General features: G+C 40.1%; 3 protein-coding genes across 4 annotated transcripts in view; all 3 read right to left on the bottom strand.

The window, feature by feature from the left end:
- Positions 1–22687, bottom strand: part of LOC114511123 (zinc finger protein 350-like) — a 200292-nt gene that overhangs the window by 55249 nt on the left and 122356 nt on the right. The gene's annotated exons all lie outside the window — the stretch shown is intronic.
- Positions 1–22687, bottom strand: part of ZNF350 (zinc finger protein 350) — a 182586-nt gene that overhangs the window by 44497 nt on the left and 115402 nt on the right. The window lies entirely within an intron of this gene.
- LOC114511115 (zinc finger protein OZF-like) overlaps positions 8032–22687 on the bottom strand; it is a 72929-nt gene continuing 58273 nt past the window's right edge. The window contains exon 3 of one of the 2 annotated variants that reach the window (XM_028529781.2): positions 8032–12000. In XM_028529781.2, the coding sequence (XP_028385582.1) occupies positions 10523–12000 (1478 nt within the window). In that variant the 3' untranslated portion in view covers positions 8032–10522. The remainder of the gene's footprint in view (positions 12001–22687) is intronic. The other variant, XM_036013239.1, reaches the window with a different exon arrangement.

The following is a 22687-nucleotide window of genomic DNA, read 5'->3' as shown; positions in this document are numbered from 1 at the left end:
GTCCATTAGAAAGTGCGCTAGAGAGGAACAGGTGAGCTTCATTGTTCCTTCTCTGGCCCCTCCTCTGCAGCTCAGAAAAGAGGGTTGCCCTGCCCCCTTACAACTTATCAAGACAAGGTTGTGCCAAGACAAAGAACTATGGCCCAAATGAAAGAACAGAGCAAAACCTCAGAAAGAGAACTGAGCAAGGAGGAGATAGCCAACCTACCTGATGGAGAATTTAAAGCCCTAGGAATCAAGATCTGATTGAGCTTGGTCAAAAAATGAAAAAACAAATGAAAGATACCCAAAATGAAATACAGCAAAATATTCAGGGAATCAGCTGTTACAGGAAGGAAACCAGGATTCAAAGCAATGATTTGGAACAAAAGGAAGAAATAAACATCCAACAGGAACAGAATGAAGAAACAAGAATTCAAAAAATGAAGAGAGTCTTACAAACCTCTGGGACAACCTGAAACATTCCAATATCTGAATTACAGGGGCACCAGAAGAAGAAGAACAACAGCAAGGAATTGAAAACTTATTTGAACAAATAGTGAAGGAAAACTTCCCCAATCTGGCAAAGGAAATAGACTTCCAGGAAGTCCAAGAAGCCCAGAGGGTCCCAAAGAAGAACACACCAAGGCACATCATCATTAAGTTAGCCAAGATTAAAGAAAAAAGAGAGAATCCAAAAAGAAGCAAGAGTAAAGGAGAGAGTTACCTACAAAGGAGTACCCATAAGACTATCATCCAATTTCTCAAAAGAAACCTTGCAGGCAAGAAGGACCTGGAAAGAAGTGTTCAAAGTCATGAAAGGCAAGGACCTACATCCAAGATTACTCTATCCAGCAAAGCTGTTATTTAGAATGGGAGGGCAGATAAAGTGTTTCCCAGATAGGGTCAAGTTAAAGGAGTTCATCACCATCAGGCCATTATTATATGAAATGTTAAATGGACTTATCTAAGAAAAAGAAGATAAAAAATATGAATAGTAAAATGACGACAAACTCACAACTATCAACAAGTAAAACTAAAAGAAAAGAAACACAATGAAAACAAAAACAAAGCAAACAACTAGAATAGAAACAGAATCAGAGAAATGGACATCACATGGAGGGATTTCAGTGGGAAGAGGGAAGGGAGGAATGGGGGGAAGTACAGGGGAGAAGAAACATGGTTAGTAGGCATAAGGTAGACAGGGAGAGATAAAAAATGGTATAGGAAAGAGAGAACTCAAAGAACTTATATGTACAACCCATGGACATGAACTAAGTGGTGAAGGGGGAATGCTGGAGGGTTGGGGTGGCAGGGTGGAGGGGGAATAAATGGGGGGAAATTATGAAAACTGTAATAGCATAATCAATAGAAATACTTTAAAAAATAAGGAAATCAGGGCCATTCAAAAAAATAATTAGTAACTAGGTTCTACTTACATACATATAATTTTATTGTTAAAGTGAAAATGTAGAGGTTATATAAAAATCTCCAAAGTCTACAAAGTTCTGATACACATTCATTTACAATATGATGGTTATTTTGGAATGCTATGTCTTGTACAAAGGACATGAATCCATAACAGCTGCATTATAATCAGATCTGTGAGCAGGTCATTTTTGGTTTTTGGTCATCTAAACACAGTCATTGTTTTGCCCTGATACATTTACAAATACATCTCATCTTCTAAAAATCCATGGAAGAACTCTGACATATTCTAAATTAAAAATTTCTAAAAATAAATTTTCAGATCATACCATTAAACAGGACAAAAAATTATAGAACTCTTAAGAATAACTGAATGGATATTCAGATATTCGCTTCATCTGGTGCCCCACATCCTGGCACTGGGAACCTCATGATCAGCCATCAGCTGTACTGACCTGGTAACACAAGACAAAATGGGTGGCACCAAAGCATTCCCCAAGATTTGCCCCCAGGTTGTCTCCTTAAAAATTGGTCCAATTTAAGGGTGATGATCAAAAGAAAAAGTGCCTCCCTTTCCTTTGCAATGTCACTGGCCTCCATATAAACTAAAGGACAGAAAAGTCTGACCTGTAATTGGCTCTATGAACTATAACACTATTCTCCAAATATATTTGCAAGAATGAAGCCAAATGGAATAAAATGCCTTATCTTCAGATGTTCATGGCCCTCCATCAGGATAGGGATTTAATAAAGTCTTGTAGAATGTGCACTGTCACAAAGTGAGATGGTTTAGAGAACACCTTCCTCACAGCCCTAGTAAGAAGCTGGCCTATCTCTGTAGAGGCTCAAACAAAACCCTTCCAGTGGGTGGAACAGCCTGCTTCCCAGCTAACTCCTATGCCATCCCCTAAAAAGCAGCTGCTGCTGTTTAATTCGTCCTCCCCTACAGAACTGCCAACGCCTGCCCCTGCTTACAGTTCTATGACTATCAGTGGTGGAACTCATTATCACACAAATTCTAACCTGTTACTTCTGAGGGAAGTAGCAAATGGAGAACCTGGTAAAGAATTACTTAGGTATATATTCCTTTTTCTGTGTAGTAAGAAGGTAGGAAAATTTCTGGGCCAGTGCAATAGAAACACTGAGACAAGAAAATTAAACAAAGTCAAACAATTTGAACAACTTACAGCCAGCTGGTAATCACAAGACCTTAGTTCCTATAACCAAAATACTCAAGCACAAATGGTTTATACCTCTACCTAACCAGATATAAATACCTCAAATCACCTTAGTCTGGAAAGAGAGAACAGAGATCCAATTAATGTCACTTTTGCCAGCTATACCCAAGGACAGATGAAGTCAGGGGAACAAATAAGAAAAATCACATTCAAAGCCAGACAGACTCAAGATAAATTAAAACACTAGAGTGATGCGGACTCTGGCCCGGGAAGTCCATGTGTTGTGGCTGCGACAGACAAATTACATGGACTACAGCAGTCCTGTGGAGAAAAATGGACGGCATGGCCACACTCTAAGTGAGAGAGAGAGGGCCCTGACCCCTGCCTGGATAGGCTTTTATTGCTTTTGTGGGTACATTACAGCCAAGATGGTCCTTATTTACTATGCACAGGTTTGCTGTAGGTGATTACCTTTTACAGATAACAAAGGAAAGAATGTTGCTAATTACTTAGAAGAGAAGGATGTTACTGATCAAGGGGAAAAGTGTTTGAACTGGTTACACTCCATACTTGGGAGGTTTAGCACAGATTTTAGGAAGTTTAAAGATATGCAGTAAACATTTGCTGCCTCAATCCAGGGTGAGGGAATTTTAGTAAAAGCAAGTCTCATAGCAGCCTAGGTACAATGCAGGCCTGATTCCCCACAGGAGAACCTATCAGTGGGCATGGGTCCTGTGTGCTGGACTTCACTCCCCACTGGCCTTTCTGAGTGGGGGCTGAGCTACATTTCCCATACTACATGGACAGGTTTCGTATACTGGGGCAGACCAAAAAATATTGCCAAATTCTCCCCTAATATTGTCACAGACAAAATAGAAATAAAAAGCTCTCAGACAAAAACTCAGGGCCCAATGAGCACAGCCATGCCTCTTACCTGACAGGAACTTTTTACTTCCTCCTAAACCCTAAGGACCCTCATAAGACATGCGGCCATTGGCAGCTCAACCCTGACTTCCCCTCTGAATCTGTCTGCTCCCTTTTCTCTGACTTCCCAGTGAGCTAAAAGCAGCTCTGATGTGGCTCATTCCTTTCTTACAACTTTTCTAATGAGCCAGAGCAGAACACCACCTAAGTTCTCTCCTGTTCCTTCATCTACTCTAAGTCCTTCTATTGTTTCACTATTCTTAGCCTTAATAAAGATACTCCAAAAATCATCTGGACCCATGCTGTGAAATCTTTTCTACACAAAGTCAAAACTACATACATTACAGGCTGGCTGAGAAGGATCCACTCTGGGCTACTTCCTGTACTGTAACAATTTGATTGTATGTCCCATAAATATTTGAGAATCTGGAATTGAATTCCAAGTTGCCTGACCCAGGGCATGGGACACCTGATCACTATCCTATTTCCCTCTGTCCTGAGATTTCGGAGACCAGACCACTCTGGTCATGATGCCAACTGGCCTCCTTTAGAAAACTGTTCCAACCCAAGAACCCCCATGACAGGAGACCAAAAAATGAAATACAAAACAAGGGCTTACTGTAAAATGAAATTGTTAAAGAAAACCCATATGTGTCTATTAATTTATGGTTCTTTTGCCTGCTGCCAATAAAAAACTGTGGCTCTCAATGCCAGATTTTGGCAAAAAGGAAAGGAACTATTTATTCAGAAGTTATACAGGTTGAGAATAATGGCAGAATATTGCTATTAAATCTCATTCTCTTTATTAACAAAGAAACACCCACAAACATACAGTCCTGCCCCACCCCTTTGCCAAACCAGGCCAGTTAGGGGTACCATATCACAGGAAAAGAAGTAAGTCTGTAGCTCAGCTAGGCTCCTGTTGTTAATCCAAAACTGCATCTTCATGGTGGGCACGGGCATCCTTCTGCATCTTTTCAAACCACGTGGCCGAGAGCTCCACCTGTCTGTTACAACCTGCTTTCCTGCTTTCTAGCCATGTGGTTAATAGAGCTCCCTCTCCACTCCCAATCACAGGGTAAAGCCCCAGTATGGTTGCCATGCCTGAGTTTTAAATCCTGGCATGGAACTTCCTCCATAACCCCATTTCCAACTCCTCTCACACTGGGTTACACCTGCCACTTATAGGGGACCGTTCCATGTGGTGTGGAGAATGTACCCACCCTGATTCAGAAAACTGATGGGGACTGAGGTTGGCACACAGGACCCACGCCCACCAATAGGTCCTCTCATGGCAAATCAGGCCTGCATTGTACCTAGGCTGCTTTGAGGCTTGCTTTTACTAAAACTTCCTCACCCTGAATTGAGGCAGCAAATGTTTACTGCATATCTTTAAAGTAACTTCCTAAAATCTGTGCTAAACCTTCGAAGAATGAGTGTAACCAGCTCAACTACTTTTCCCTTTGCATTTGCAAATATCCTTCTTCTTTGATGTAATTAGCAACATTCTTTCCTTTGTTATCTGTAAAAGGTAACCACCTACAGCAAAATTGTGCATAATTAATGATGATCAACCTGGATGTAACATACCCAGAAAAGCAATAAAAGCCTATCCAGGCAGAGGTCGGGGCCCTCTCTCAGAGAGTAGCCATGCTGTCCCTTTTTCTCCACAGGACTTCTGTAGTCCATATGAATTTGTCTGTCCCAGCCACAATACACAAACACCATGGGCCAGGGTCCACATCAGCCAGTGATCTGGTTTCTTATACCTTTCTCTTTTTTTAAAGAAATATATTTTATTGATTATGCTATTACAGTTGTCCCATTTCCCCCCTTCACTCCCCTCCACTCTGCAAAGCCCCTCCCACCCACATTCTCCCCTTTAGTTCATGTCCATGTGTCATACTTATAAGTTCTTTAGCTTCTACATTTCCCATACTATTCTTACCCTCCCCCTGTCTAGTTTCTACCTACCACTTATGCTACTTATTCTTTATACCTTTTCCCCCCTCTACCCCTCCCACTTCCCTGTTGATAACCCTCCATATGATCTCTATTTCTGTGGTTCTGTTCCTGTTCTAGTTGTTTGCTTAGTTTGTCTTTGTTTTTGTTTTAGGTGTGGTTGTTAATAATTGTGAGTTTGCTGTCATTTTACTGTACATGTTTTTTATCTTCTTTTTCTTAGATAAGTCCCTTTAACATTTCATAAAATAAGGGCTTGGTGATGATAAACTCCTTTAACTTGACCTTATCTGAGAAGCACTTTATCTGCTCTTTCATTCTAAATGAAAGCTTTGCTGGATAGAGCAATCTGGGATGTAGGTCCTTGTCTTTCATGACTTGGAATATTTCTTTCCAGCCCCTTCTTGCCTGTAAGGTCTCTTTGGAGAAATTAGCTCACAGTCTGATGAGAACTGCTTTGTAAGTAACTGCCTCCTTATCTCTTGCTGCTTCCAGGATTCTCTCCTTCATTTTTACCTTGGCTAATGTAATTATGATGTGCCTTGGTGTGTTCCTCCTTGGGTCCAACTTCTTTGGGACTCTCTGAGCTTCCTGGACTTCCTGCAAGTCGCTTTCTTTTGCCAGATTGGGAAAGTTCTCCATTATTTGTTCAAATGAGTTTTCAATTTCTTGCTCTTCCTCTTCTCTTTCTGGTATCCCCATAACCCAGATGTTGGAACATTTAAAGGTGTCCTGGAAGTTCCTTAGCCTCTCGTCATGTTTTTTTTTTTTTTTTTTGAATTCTTGTTTCTTCATTCTTTTCTGGTTGAATGTTTCTTTCTTCTGGTCCACAACATTGATTTGAGTCCCAGTTTCCTTCCAATCACTATTGGTTCCCTATACATTTTCCTTTATTTCCCTAAGCGAAGCCTTCCTTTTTTCATCTAATTTGCAACCAAATTCAACCAGTTCTGTGAGCATCCTGATTACCAATGTTTTGAACTGTGCATCTGATAGGTTGGCTATCTCTTCATTGCTTAGTTGTATTTTTTCTGGAGCTTTGATCTTTTGTTTAGGCCATTTTTTTTTTTGTCTTGAAGCACCTGTCACATAGTGAGGGGTGGAGCCTTAGGTGTTCACCAGGGCAGGGCAACCCCGTTGCTGTGTTGACAGGGAACAATGGTGCTTGCTCTGCTCTCTGCTGGATTTCAGTCACTTCCCCCACTTCTCCCAAGCAAATTGGAGCCTTCTGGTGCTGATTCCTGGGTGCGAGGGTTTGTGTACATTCTCGGACCCTATGGGTCTCTCCAGTGAGCTCTGCGGTGAGGCTGGGAGTTTCTCCTGGCACCTCAACCCCCACACGTGTTTTCAATTGTTGTTTTGAGGCTTTATTTCCCCACACTGGGACCCTCAGTTTGGTGGTCTATTTGCTTCCCAGTTTCACCTCATGTATCTGTGCGCAAATGTGGGACTCCCCAGTCCACCAGCTGCCTTGTGCGCTGCATCCCGCTCCACAATCTGCCCCCTTGCTGGGTCTGCCTGCTCTCACCTTGTGCACCCAGGGTCTGCCAGCCACCACTTTGTCATGACCCCTCTCTGCCCCTCCTACCAGTCGTGATGAATGAGTCTACTTTAACTCCTTGGTTGTTGGACTTCCATACAGTTCAACTTTCTGTCAGTGTTGGTTTTTTGTTTCTAAATTGTTGTTGTCCTTATTTCGGGTGTGCGAGGACGCACAGTGTGTCTACCTACACCTCCATCTTGGCTGGAATTCTCTTTTCTACCTTTCTTGACTGCCATTGTTAGTCTGGATAAATGTGGATTCATGAAACAGGAGCCATCTCCCTGGCTTTGAGCAAGCACAGCTTTTAACATATTAAAACTCTGGCCCAGATTTTCAGATACGCAAGGTAGCTCTCAACGACTCTGCTCTGCTTGTCTCATCCCCCAAGTGATAGCAATGGGGGTTTTCTCCATTTGGCGGGACCTCCAGTTAAGCACCCCATTACAAAATGACCGGACTTTTTAAACTAATTATGAATGTTAATATTGGAAATAACAAAATTGTCCATTGGATTGTTAAAAGTATAAAAGCAGTACATAATATTAAAACATCATTTCAGCCCTGGCTGGCGTAGCTCAGTGGATTGAGCGCAGGCTGTGAACCAAAGTGTCGCAGGTTCGATTCCCAGTCAGGGTACATGTCTGGGTTGCAGGCCATGACCCCCAGCAACCACACATTGATGTTTCTCTCCCTCCCTCTCTCTCTCTCCCTCCCTCCCTCCCTTCCCTCTCTGAAAATAAATAAAATCTTTAAAAAAAATCATTCCGCCCTGACTGGCGTAGCTCAGTGGATTGAGCGCGGGATGGGAACCAAAGTGTCCCAGGTTCGATTCCCAGCCAGGGTATATTCCTGGGTTGCAGGCCATAACCTCCAGCAACCACACATTGATCTCTCTCTCTCTCACTCTCTCTCCCCCCTCCCTCCCTCCCTTCCCTCCCTCCCTAAAAATAAATAAATATTAAAAAAAAATCATTCCAATAAAAAAAGGACATTTAATAAAGAAAAAAAGAGATGAAATTCCAACATGCATCTTTGTTGTCTTTGTCCTTTTGTTATAGAAAACCACCAGAAACTCCTATAAGAGTAGGCTGAATGTAGGATCAGACATGTAACAAAGATACAGACAGCAAATACACATCTGAGGCCAGGCTCACCATAAATCCTTAGAAAAATACAATCAAACAATGAGGTAGCTCTAGAAAGTTTTTTTAAGTTTATATAAAAAATGACTTACCAACCAAATACTTGCTAGGATGTAAAGGAGCTGAATCTCACACACTGGATCACAAACTGAGAATCTGTACTAAAACATTCACCTACTCTACAACTCAAACTGTGCACTATGTTATTGACAAAGGTAAATGAAACAAACATATGTCCATGTAAGAAAATTATATATAAATATTTGTACCCGATTTTAAAGTCAAAAATTAGAAATTACCATTTTGAATGGATAAATTTGTAGTGCTAACTTCAAAGATTAAGAATATTTCTTAGCTAAAACAGATGAGTTACTAATATTTCAACAAATCTCCAAACACATATGCAATGGAAATGAAAGAGGAAGAATATTGTTATTCTCAGTTATTACAATGGAATGTAGATCAATGTTTCCTTACAAAACTGTGAAGGGATGAGAGAGATTAAAATGTCCATGGAGTAAATTTCCAGTAACAGTGACAGACAGTATTATGAAAATGGTGATGGTCTTAATATTATGTATAAGTGAACACTGATCAAGTATTATCCTTGAAATGTAATATTTACTAATTAAAGCTTTTAAAAATGGTACAAGACTTAAAAATTTTATATGTCCAAATATTTTTAAAAATAGGTTTAGCAATTCTATATTCAAAATATATTCTCATATGCTCTAAGTGAGACTGCCTCAGTAACAGCAAATATAGCCAATGATAAATACTGAGACTGCTGGCTGGGTCAAAATAGCAACATCCCTCAAGTATAAATACACTTTATTTTTCTTTCTACAAGGGCACCAGTGGCTTTGACATGAAATATTTTATTTTAGAAAGAGAGAAGGAGGGGAGGGAGAGGGAAAGAGACAGAAATCTCTATTTGTTGTTCCTCTTACATATGCATTCATTTGTTGCTTCTTGTATGTGCCCTGACCAGACACTGAAATCAAAACATTGGCATATCAAGATAACACTCTAACAAGTTGAGCTGTTATTACAGTCAGAAAACCTTTTGATTATATTTAATGACAATGACTGACACTATGTAAGAAAAATATTCCTGCATATCTGTTGATTTGTGTACACACTGATCCTGCAGTCTTTTTCTCAGAAATGTTTCTGGTTGCACACTCAAAAGAGGCATACTCCATCTCAATGGCTGCAGTCTCCTCCAGCACCTATTAGGCCAGTGTTTCTGTTGTAGTCAGTCTCCCCTAACCTCTGTGGGGCTACAACTAGTGACCATCACCCATGAAATCGCACACTTCATGGTACATGGACCTTTGCAGGACATGGGCCAGAGCTTCCCTTCAAAATAATTGGCATCCTTTACAAACAAAAAAAAAATTCATGCTGCTCCAAGATGTATCTGAGGTTGTTAGACCTACTGCTTAATTGGAGTGATCTCTGTGTCTCCTAAAACTCACAGCATTGACTTCTCATGAGAACTAGGGAGCACACAATCTTTGCTGGGTGGATATAAGCAGGAATGCAAGTTTGGAAAAAACTGCTAAGTTAAATTCTGTACCAAACTATCCCCACAGAGGCAGAGAATGTTTGAGACACACATGAAAGTTGTTCACCTCACTATGCTTATAAGGCCCAAAACTTTTTATAAATTACCCTATTCAATAAATAGAGCACCCAAGATTAAAGAAGACTTAAGAAAAAGGCCTTATTTTACAAACCAAAATGTGATTAGCTTGGCAGTTCCTATATTTGTGTCTTGTGGACACTCAAAAATTACCAGTGGTACATAAAAAAAGCATGTCACCAAAAAGGCAATCCTTCTGCAGGTTGACAGCTGAACTCCGATGCTTTTCTCTAGGCCAAAACTGAGCAAGGTCTATGCCAATTAGTAGGAGTGGAAGAAATAAAGCCCTGAGAAGTTAGGCTACTCCTAATTTCCTTTCACAAATCAGAGAACAGTTGCCTTCTCTGAGCACATTAGGATGATGACTCATGTATCTCTGGGAACATTTGAGGTGCTGAAGGTGAAATATCTTCAATACAGAAATTTGCAGTGACATGAATCTGGAAAGAGACCTGGGTAAATAAAGTGAAACCTGGACACACAGGCCTCCCATATAAAGAAAAATTATGAGGGACTTCCCTACTGTTCTTGTTTGGCTGTATGAGGTTTGATTCCAAAACGTAAGGTTTAAAAGAGTTTCCCACAGTATTGTTCACACACACACGCACACAAAAGTGTGCATTTCCTACACTTCTAAGACCTCCCTCCCACGTGAACTCTTATGTGTGGAGGAATGATAGAAAAATTTTGGCTAAAATATTTCCCACATTAACAGCATTTATAAGGCCTTTCCCATGTGAAGTTTCTGATGACGATGAAGTTGATGCTTTTGGATGAAAGATTTACCACACTGACTGCAACTATAAGGCCTTTCTCCAGTGTGAACTCTTTGATGAAAACGGAGGCCAGTGACACCACGAAAAGATTTCCCACATTCACTGCACTCATAAGGCCTTTCTCCAGTATGAACTCTCTGATGACAATGAAGGTGATGGACTCTTTTAAAACATTTCCCACACTGAGTGCATTCATAAGGTCTTTCTCCTGTGTGGAATCGCTGATGATAACGGAGACCAGTGCTACTACAAAAAGATTTCCCACATTCACTGCATTCATAAGGCCTTTCTCCTGTGTGAACTCTCTGATGAATACGGAGGCCAGTGCTACTACAAAAAGATTTCCTACATTCACTGCACTCATAAGGCCTTTCTCCTGTGTGAACTCTCTGATGATAATGGAGGTTAGTGCTACTGGTAAAAGATTTCCCACACTTACTACACTCATAAGGCCTTTCTCCTGTGTGAACTCTCTGATGATAATGGAGGTGAGTGCTACTAGTGAAAGATTTCTCACATTCATTGCACTCATAAGGCCTTTCTCCTGTGTGAAGTCTCTCATGACAATAAAGGTTATAGGTACTTTTAAAAGATTTCCCACATATTCTGCACTGATAGGGCCTTTCTCCAGTGTGAACTGCCTGATGACGATGAAGGATCGATTTTGTTTTAAAAGATTTGCCACATTCACTGCACTCATAAGGCTTTTCTCCATTATGAACTCTCTGATGAGAATGAAATTCACCCTTTTGTATGAAAGATTTCCCACATTTGCTGCACTGATAGAGCCCTTGCCCATTCTTAACTCTTTGATAACAAAAACTAGGAATTCGAGCAAAACATTTTCCACAATCATGGCACACAAAACACTGTCTCCAATGAGAAACACTCTTGTTCTGAACATATATGTGACTGCAGTCAACAGCTTTTTTGCATTCTTTCAGGATGGAATAATTTTTTCGTTGAATAGTCACTCGAATCATTGAGATTTCATCCAGTCTGTCCCTCGTGTGAGTAGCCTCTTGATGGAGATGTTCTGACTTGGTAGGGATGTCCAATCCAACCCCCCAACCAGTAAAAAGCTTCTGGAACATAGTGTAATTGCAACTCTTGGCAAGTGACATCCTGTCCACACCTCTCACAAAAGGCTTCTCTCTCAGGTGGTGCTCCTGGTGCTGGTAAATATTTGTACCGTAATGAAATGGTTTTACACATGCTCCACACCTCAACAGTTTCTGGATGTTTTGTGCTTTCTGATGCTCAATCAAGTGGAAAATATTTCTCAAGACGGGCTCACAACTCTCAAAGTGGAGGCTCTTCACTGAAGACAAAGCTACCTTGAGATTCTTTGCCTGTGACACTGCTACAGGAACAGTCTGTTCAATCGGTGTTTCCACATCCTCTGCTCCACAGCAGCAACCTGAACAAACGGAAACACTGGTGAAGTATATGTTGACCTTATAAAGAAGGAATATCCTCAACACACATGGCCATCTGTCACAGCTAGGGATGATTCTATGAAACCATTTTCAATACAAGTGAGCCAGACACTGAAGAAATGGCCCTAAAAGTATGTCAGTGGTGGTGACCTTGCCACAGAAGAGATGCCAGCAAAGGATGAACCATAAGGAAGGGAGACAGGGTCTAACTGTTCTTCCACAAATGGTTTCCTATCAGACCTTTTCTGCTGGTGATGTAAGAGTGTGTAATTTGAATGAGCTCAAACTCATCAACATCAATTGACAGAACTGAGTGGTTGACAAAGTGTCAACAATAAAGAAAAATAATTAGAATGGGGTGATGAACTGGTAATGGTACAAAATACTTTTAAAGACTTTATTTATTTATTTTTAGAGACAGAGGGGAAGGGGAGGAGAAAGAGAGGGAGGGAAACATCAATGTGTGGTTGCCTTTCACATGCCCCCTACTGGGGACCTGACCTGCAACCCAGGCATGTGCCCTGACTAGGAATCAAAACGGCAACCCTTTGGTTCGCAGGCCATGCTCAATCCACTGAGCTACACCAGCTACGGCACAAAATACTTTTAAATAAAATAGTTTCCTAATTATGACTTTAACAAAGTCCATGGGTCAAACTCTTTCCAACAGCCCTTCACCAAGGCACAACTGCCTCTGGGTACACCCTGCCATGGATGGAGTCATATTTTTCCTGGAATACACAAATGATTCTTCCCCTTAAATCCCAGTTGAGTCATTACATGGAATATAGATGATAAAAATTCTGAGAGAAAAACTGAAGAGGTGGATGGCCAACACTGTGGTAGAATATCAAAGCACAAAAGATACCACAGAAAAAAGTTCTATGTGAGTGACTTTAACAAGATAGCCAAATAAGATATATGAGAATTCTCCCTTCCTCCAGAACAAATAGACAGCTATCCACAAACAGAATCAATCACAGGAGAGTGGAATAAAAATCCAATTAAGACTAATAGAAAATTAGTCTTCACAATGTGGCTCTGTTGATAATGTGTCATCCTGATATGGAAGCACTCCAGGTTTGATCCCCAATCAAGGCACATACAAGAAGCAACCAATGAATGCATAAATGAATGGAGCAACAAATGGAAGATTCTCTCTCTTCCTGCCTTTCCCTTACCTCTCTGATATCAATTAATAAATAAACAAAGAAACAAGCAAACAGAAAAAGACAAGCAGCAAAGCCAATTTGGAAAAACATAGAACAGCATAAAATGGACTAGAAGATGGGTTGGTTAGCAAACACATTTGAAGATGGCTAGGATCAAAAACAAGGGTCACTGTTACCTTTTTCAACCACTAATTGCTCTAAGGTTGAACTTACTGAACAGTGGTGAAAAACACTCCATATTTCTGTTTCTAAGAACTGAAGAAGTCCTTGCAACATCTGTGAACTCCCCACCCCCCACAGTTTACTTGTAAAAGGACCCTACAGAGTTTCTCAGCATGATGCCAGAACAAATCCCTTGTTAATAACCTTGTCTAGGGAGACCCCAAAAATATTATGTCCCAGCAGTATTTGCCACCAGAGACTCCAAAACCCTCTATTGTCATTGAAAATAAATGCTTCCAAAACAACTGTGGACCAGTACATTTTTTGTTATTCTAACATCAGCGCATGTAGCATCAAGGGGACTAGGTCTGGAACTTGTCTCAAGACTGAAACACACCACCAACTCAGCCAACTCTTAAATCCACATGTAGATGAATCTATTTCTCCAGACAGAATGGGTCCATAAAATTGAAAGAAGTTACTACTTCATCAAATGTATAGATATAAATACAGAATAAAAATACTAAAAAGAAGAACACTACCAAAAGAACATAATAATTTTCCAATAATTGATACCAAACAAATGGATATCAATGCCTTAAAAGGTACAGGGAAAAAGAACCATAATTGGTAGGTACTAAATAGACAGGGGAACGTTAAGAATTGTATAGGAAATGGAGAAGCCAAAGACTGAGAAGTATGATCCATGGACATGAACTAAGAGGGGAATGCTACAGGGAACAGGGGTACTACATGGATGGAGCTAAAGGGAAGAAAAAACTAGGACAAGGCAATAGTATAATCAATAATAATTAATCAATATACTTAAAAAATTGCAGACTAGGAGAAAATAAAATGATATATTCAAAACTCTAAATGCAAACCACGAACAGGAACCTGGTCTTTGGAAAAAATACTTTCCCAGAAACAAAAGCTATGGAAGTTCACTGCCAATTAACCTGACTTACTAGAAATGACAAAAAAAGTTCTTTAAGATAAAATGAAAAGCCCTGACTGGTGTAGCTCAAAGGATTGAGCACAGGCCTGTGAACCAAAGGGTCGCTAGTTTGATTCCCAGTCAGGGCACACGCCTGGGTTGCAGGCCAGGTCCCCAGTAGGGGTCCTGTGAGAGGCAACCGCACATTGATGTTTCTCTCCCTCTTTCTCCTTCCCTTCCCCTCTCTCTAAAAAATAAATAAATAAATACATTAAAAAAGATAAAATGAAAGAATGCTAAATAGAAACTCGAATACACAGGGAAGTATAATTCTCACTAGTAAGGGTGAAAACGAAATACAATTTACTATACTGTAGCACTGGATTGGTAGGTACACTATGTAACTATCATAAAGGTTTAAAATTAAATCTAGTAAAAACAATGAAGATAACATTCTACACTTCATTAGATACAAAATATAAAAACGTCAATTGTGACATCAAACACCTATAAAGGGATAAGTGGAGATGCAAAAGATACAATTTTTGTATGCAAGGAAGGTGTTATCAGGATAAAATAAATTGTAAGGAGCATGAGTTGTTTCATGTAAGTCTTTTGCAAATCACCAGCTAAAATGTATATAATAATTATACAAAAGAAAAAAGTGTCAAATCACACAATCATCAAGTCACGAAGGAAGGCCACAAGAAGACAGAAACTGCAATAGGATGAAACCAATGAAGAAGTGGCAATAGGCGCTCCTTAAACAAATTCCCAAACAAAAGACAAAGAGTGGCCCTGACTGGTATGACTCAGTGGGTTGGGCATCCTCCCACAATCAGCTAAGTCGCTGGTTGGATGCCAGTAAAGGCACATGCCTAGGTTGTGGGCCAAGTGCATGGTAGGAGATGAGCAAGAGACAACCAATTGATGGTTCTGTCACACACAGATGTTTTTCTCTGTGTCTTTCTCCCTCCCTTCCTCTCTCTCTAAAAATAAATAAATAAAATCTGTTTAAAAAATACATCGTGTGACTGAAGATATTTTTAAAATATGAGATACTATATATGCTGCCTACAAAAGACAGTAAATCTTTATGGACATAATCAGGCTGTAAATAAAGAGCTACAAAAAATCCCATGCAAATGAAACCAGAATATGGCAGCTGTAGCTAAAATCCTATCAGGACAAAAAGCCTCCTCAAAAACTCACAGGGAACTAAGGAAGGTCATGACAGAATAAAAAATAAGTTAATTCATCAACAAGATAACAATTTTAAGTATAATGCACTAAACAACACAAGAAACAAGTATGTTAAGCAAATACTATCAGATCTGAAAGCAGAAAAAGAAATCCAACATTAGCAGGTAACTTCAGTATTAAGTCAACAATAAGTAGATCATCCCATCCAAAAGACATAAGGAATTATTGAAGATTGACTACAGTTTAGAGCAAACAGTACAAATAGATATACACAGAAAAATCCATTCAATAACAGCAGAGGATGCACTCTTGTCAAGCACACATAAAATATTCTCTACAAAGATCATATGTTAGGTCAAAATCAAGTTTCAAACTTTGAGAAAAAAATCACATCAAATTTCTTATTTGATCACAATCTATGAATCCTGAAATCAATTTCAGTTTCAAGAAAGCCTGAAAATTCACAAATATGTTGAAATTAAACAACACACTCCTGAACAATCAAGGGTAAAAAGAAAAAGAAACCTCTGGAGGCAAGGTAAAAAGAAACACAATCTACTAAATCTTATGTATAAAATTCATGAAAAGCAATTCTAGGATGAAATTTTATAGCGACGTCCACATTAAGAAAAATGATCTCAGATAAACAAGGTATCATTACACCTAGAAAACGATAAATACAGCAAGAAAGTAAACCCAAAGCTAGCAAAGGGAAAAACAATGTTAAATATTAGATGAAATGTAAATGAAATTAAGACAAAAAAAAACATCAAAGAGCTATTTTTTTAAAGACAGACAATACTGTAAACCTTTATCTAGACTAAAACAAAAGAAACAAGTTTCTTATACCTTAAAAAACAATTTAGGATAAGACATTACACATGACCCTGGGAAACAATACCTCATAAAAGATGTTGGCAGACACCATTAGTTATCCTGCATAGAAAAAACTGTCAAATTCCAACTATAAACTTCTGAAATTAATAAACTACTTCAGAATCCTGTCTGAGTAGCTGAGATGGTAAAAGCATGGACTCCATGTGCCAAGATCATGGATTCAATGTCCTCCAGGGAACACTGTGTTCCACCCATTCAATGCATACATGGGTGGAACCACAGATCAATGTGTGTGTGTTTCTCCCAGGCTCCCTTCCTCTCTCTAAAATGAATAAGCAAAACTTTTTTAGTAATACATAAATAATTTGAGAAAATTTATAGGACACAAAACCAACATACAAATATCAATTCCATTTCTACCCACTAATTATAAATTATCTGATAAAGAAATGAAGAGCCATGCCAGGTAGCTCAGTTAGTTGGAGCATTATACCAAACATCTAAAGAGTTGTGGGTTTGATTCCATGTCAGGGTACAAAAGTACGTTGCTTGTTGGTCCCCAGTTGGGGCATATGTAAGAGACAACCAAGCAATTTTTCTCTCACATCCATGGTTCATTCTCATTCTCTCCCCACTGACCCCTTTCTCTCTAAAATCAATATATATATCCTTAGGTCAGGATTAAAAAGTAAATAAAGAAATGAAGAAGGTAGTCAAATTTACAAGAGCATCAAAAAAAAATTAAGATTCACAGGAATAAATTCAAACAAAAAAACATGAAGTATTTGACACTGAACACCATAGAGTTCGATAAAAAAAAAAAAAAAAGAAAAGAAATGACAAATGAGTGCAAAGAAAGCCAGTGGTCTAGAATTTTAAAAGTTATTATCATTAAAATATCTATACTACCCAAATCAAATCAGTCTACAAATTAAATACAATTTTGAAGATAACTCCAATGGTATTTTACACATAAAAAAGAATCTTAAAATTCAGGGAACATCAAAAGACTTCAAATAGCAAAAGGAATCTTGCGAAAGAACAAACTTGGTGGCGTCACACATCCTAATTCAATCTATTACAAAGCCAAAGCACGTAAACAGTGTGTTAGTAAAATGAATACAGCACTAGCTGGTGTGGCTCAGTGGACTGAGTGCTTGCCTGTGAGCAGAAAGGTCTCAGGTATGATATAGGCAGTCAGGGCACATGCCCCAGCTGTAAGCCAGGTCCTCAGATGCGGGCATGTGAGAGGCAACCCATTGATATATCTCTGGTACACTGATGCTTCTCTCTGTTTCTTCCTCCCTCCCTTCCCCTCTGTCTAAAAATAAATACATAAATAGTCTTTAAAAAAATAAAAAATAAAATGAATGTAGAAACAGACTAATAGAATGGACAACACAGAATAAAGAGTCACAGATGTTAAACTAATCTTTTTTTTAATATATCTTATTGATTATACTATTACAGTTGTCCAATTTTCCCCCCTTCACTACCCTCCACCCTGTATACCCTCTCCCACCCATATCTCCCCTTTAGTCATGTCCATGTGTCATACTTATAACTTTTTTAGCTTCTACATTTCCCATACTATTCTTGCCCTCCCCCTATCTATTTTCAACCTACATTCTGTGCTACTTATTCTCTATACCTTTTCCCCCTCTCTCCTCCTCCCACCCCCCTGCTGCTAACCCTCCATGTGCCCTCCATTTCTGTGGTTCTGTTCCTGTTCTAATTGTTTACTTAGTTTCTTTTGGTTTTGCTTTAGGTGTGGTTGTTAATATTTGTGAGTTTGCTGTCCTTCAACTATACATGTCTTTTCTTTATCTTCTTTTCTTAGATAAGTCCCTTTAGCATTTCATAAAATAAGGGCTTGGTGATGATGAACTCCTTTAACTTGACCTTATCTGAGAAGCACTTTATCTGCCCTTCCATTCTAAATGAGAGCTTTGCTGGATAGAGCAATCTGGGATGTAGGTCCTTGTCTTTCATGACTTGGAATATTTCTTTCCAGCCCCTTCTTGCCTGTAAGGTCTCTTTGGAGAAATCAGCTGACAGTCTGATGGGAACTCCTTTGTAGGTGATTGTATCCTTATCTCTTGCTGCTTCTAAGATTCTCTCCTTCATTTTTACCTTGGCTAATGTAATTATGATGTGCCTTGGTGTGTTTCTTCTTGGGTCCAACTTCTTCGGGGCTCTCTGAGCTTCCTGGATTTCTTGGAAGTCTATTTCCTTTGCCAGAATGAGGAAGTTCTCCTTTATTATTTGTTCAAATACGTGTTCAATCTGTTGCTTTTCCCCTTCTGATTCTGGTACCCCTATAATTCAGATGTTGGAACATTTAAAGATGTCCTGGACGTTCCTAAGCTTCTCCTCGTTTTTTTGAAATTGTATTTCTTCATGCTTTCTTGCTTGGTTCTTTCTTGCTTCCTTCTGGTCCACTCTAATTGTTTTGAGTCCCAGTTTCCTACCCTTCACTATTGGCTCTCCGTGCATCTTCCTTCATCTCTTTTATGGTAACCTGCATTTTTTCATCTAATTTGCGCCCAAAATCAACCAATTCTGTGAGCTTCCTGATCATCAGTGTTTTGAACTGTGCATCTGATATATTGGCTATTTCTTAGTCACTCAAAAGGATGAGTCCCGGGGGACTGATCTGTTCTTCTGTTGGAGAAATGTCTCTCTCTCTCTCTCTCTCTCCTTTTTTTTTTTCAGTCTGGTTGCTCTTGTTACGGTGAGGGGCGGAGCCTTAGGTGTTCACCAGGGCTGGGCACCCCAGTCGCTAGATTGGGACGTTGTTATGTGCGGGCTGGGGCGGGAAGGACAATGGCGGTAGTTCCGATCTCCTGGGATCTCAGTCCCTTCTCTGGGATCCTGGGTTGTGTGCTCTGCCCTGATGCACAATGCCGCCTCACTGGGTCCACCAGCCGCCGCTTGCGTACTCAGGGTCCACCGCTGCAATCTTGCGCGACCCTGAAGGCTTACACGCTCCATTGCCTTATGCATTCAGTTCTCCCCAATCTCCGCACGCCGCAACCCACACCCACTCCTCTTCAACACCCCTCCTACCAGTCTGGATAAACGGGTCTACTTCAACTTCTTGGCTGTCCAACTGCCATTCCAATAAATTCTCTGTCAGTTCTGGGTGTTATTCTGGCTCTAAATTGTTGTTGTTCTAATCTTGGTTGTGTGTGGAGGTACGGTGTGTCCACCTATGCCTCCATCTTGCCGGAAGTCCTAAACTAATCTTTGATAAAAACGCAAGATACATAAGGAAGAAAAGATAGTTTCCACCCCAGCTGATGTGGCTCAGTAAATTGAGAACCAGCCTGCAAAACAAAGGATCGCTGGTTCAATTCCCAGGCAGGGCATGCAGCTGGATTGCACACCGATTCCCCAGTTGGGGGCATGCAAGGGTGAACCACACACTGATGTTTCTCTGCTGCTCTTTCTCCCACCCTTTCCCTCTGTCTAAAAAGAATTAAATAAAATCTTTTAAAAAATTAAAAATATTTTTAAAAAGTTTCCTTAGGACTTCTGGCCAAGTTGGAGGCACAGGTAGACACACTGTGCCTCCTTGCACAACCAAGATAGGGACAACAATTTAGAAGCAGAATAACAATCAGAACTGACAGAAAATTGAACTGTATGGAAGTTGGACAACCAAGAAGTTAAAATAGAGTCGTTCATCCAGACTGGTAAGAGGGACGGAGTCACGCAGCTGGGCTCGGGTTGCGGCCTAAAGAGCAGAGATTATTGGGACTGGGTGCAGAAGGCATCCAGGGAGTGCAAGACCGCAGTGGGTGGACCCAGAGCACGCAAGCAGCAGCTGGCAAACCCCAGCTGAGTGGTGGCAAATGGCAGACCCAGTGAGGCAGGAATTGTGAAGCAAGGCACTGTGTGCAACCCAAGATCACAGCGCTGGGAAATAGAGCCTCGGGACACTGATTGAAAACACCTGTGCAGGTTGAGGCACAAGGAGAGACCCCTAGCCTTACAGGAGAGGTCCTTGGAAAGTTCCACAGAGTACACAAGCCCACCCACACGGGAATTGGCACCAGAGGGGCCCAGTTTGCTCAGGGGAAGCGACAGAAGGGACTGAGGTCCAACAGACAGCGGAGCAAGCGCCATTGTTCCCTCTTGGACCCTGCCCCCGCATACAAGGTCATAACCAAGCAACTGGGGTGCCCCACCCTGGTGAACAACTAAGGCTCTGCCCCTCATACGTAACAGATGTGACCAGACCAAAGGGGGGAAGAAGATGGATGAAAACCCCTCAACCGGTACTTTTAAGCAAGCGAGAGACAGCCAACCTATCAGATGCACAGTTCAAAGAACTGGTGATCGGGATGCTCACAGAATTGATTGATTTTGGTTGCAAATTAGATGAACAAATGCAGGCTACAATAAGAGAAATGAAGGAAAATGCACAGGGAACCAATAGTGATGGGAAGGACACTGGGACTCAAAACAATAGAGTAGACCAGAAGGAAGAAACAACCAAACAGAAGAGAATGGAGAAATAAAAATTCAAAAAAATGAGGAGCTTAGGAACCTCCAGGATATCTTTAAACGTTCCAACATACAAATTATAGGAGTACCAGAAGGGGAAGACGAAGAGCAACAAGTGGAAAACTTATTTGAACAAATAATAAAGAACTTCCCCATTCTGGCAAAGGAAATAGACTTCCAGGAAGTCCAGGAAACTCAGAGAGTCCCCAAGAAGTTGGACCCAAGAAGGAACACACCAAGGCACATCATAAATTACATTAAGCAAGGTAAAAATGAAGGAAAGAATCCTAAAAGCAGCAAAAGATAAGGAGACAGTCACCTACAAAAAAGTTCCCATCAGACTGTCAGCTGATTTCTCAAGAGACCTTACAGGCAAGATAGAAGGGGCTGGAAAGAAGTATTCCAAGTCATGAAAGGCAAGGATCTACATCCAAGGTTGCTCTCCTCAGCAAAGATTTCATTTAGAATGGAAGGTGCCGCGATCCAGCTGCAGCTAGGTCCAGGGTTTCCTGAAAGGTGGGTAAGGCGTCAGCGATGGGAAACAGACGACAACACGCCTCAGAGGACAGTGATGCTCTGTTCCGTTTACTGCAAGTACAAGCAGGTTTTTATACTTTCATTTTTAGCAGTGATTGACATTTGCAATTAGGTAAAGCAGAAAAAAATTAATACAAAGGTAACCAGGAAAAATACAAAAATTCCCATAGATTCAGTTATATTAAACAAAGATTATTTTAACCATGAGAGCCATAAATCAGACAATTAGAAATAGCTGTATGTACAGAGTTTGAATGTCTTATTGTTTATTAAAATTCTCAGAATTTGTCATTGGGCAAAAGGACACGCTAAATTGAACAGAGGTTATAGGAAATTTATTATAAGGCCTTTGTGATGTCTAACTTACCTATTTACCTTTCTGTCTAAAATATTTCTCTATGTACCATGGTTTCTAACTCCCTGGTAACTGTTTCTACGTGCTTAATTTATAATAGTTAACCAGCTTTTCTTATTTCTTTGCCTGTCTAATTCTACTTGATATATATTCCTATTCAAGGTAAAGGCAGGGCTGTTACTCCAACAACTTTTAGACATTCGGGGCTATTTCATTAGAGGGGATTTTATTCTCTGGTCAAGAAATTATTTTATACAACTTCATAGGAATTATGCAAATCAATAAACCTGAAATACAGATATCTAACAATCCCACCACCTTTTAATCTCCAAAACAAACATGGAAAGATAAACAGGAAATTCAGCTACAATAAACTCTTTTTATTTCTTAGTTAATAAACACCAGGGAGGTCTGCTTCGAGCTAGCCTTTCCATGAAATTTAGACTATTATAAAACACTTGAACTTCATCCTAATTGACCATTCCAATGTCACCCTCATTATATGCTCCTGTATAAGGCAATGGGAGATCTGGAACCCTCTGGAGACCATTAGCTCCTTTTGGGGGATACCACAATTTTGCCAATAATCTAATATGCTACCCAGGGGTATCCCTGGGCTGTGGGTAAGGGTCTATATAGTTTTTTTTTTTCTTGTTTTCTAGAAAGACTCTTTGTATCTATGGGTAAGGAACAGGCGTGGGAAAGTCCGCCAATAATTCAACCTATTGTAACTGATTTATGAATTCTTATATGGGAACAATCGGGGATAATTTCTTACTCAGGTTTATAAACACTTTATTTAAAACAATCTGGGCATGATTCAATAGTCTAGGGAGAACTAGTTGTCCCTTCAGAATTTCCCTCAAAATCAATCATTGACTCTTTTCGAGCCTCTTTCTTCTCATGTTCTGTTCTTATGGGAATCAGGGTACAAAGTAAGACCATGATTAATA

This window comes from Phyllostomus discolor, chromosome 12 (assembly GCF_004126475.2).
Source record: "Phyllostomus discolor isolate MPI-MPIP mPhyDis1 chromosome 12, mPhyDis1.pri.v3, whole genome shotgun sequence".
In the NCBI taxonomy this organism is placed as follows: Eukaryota; Metazoa; Chordata; class Mammalia; order Chiroptera; family Phyllostomidae; genus Phyllostomus; species Phyllostomus discolor.
The sequence above is the reverse complement of the archived record's forward strand: the minus strand, read 5'-3'. Positions and strand labels throughout refer to the sequence as shown.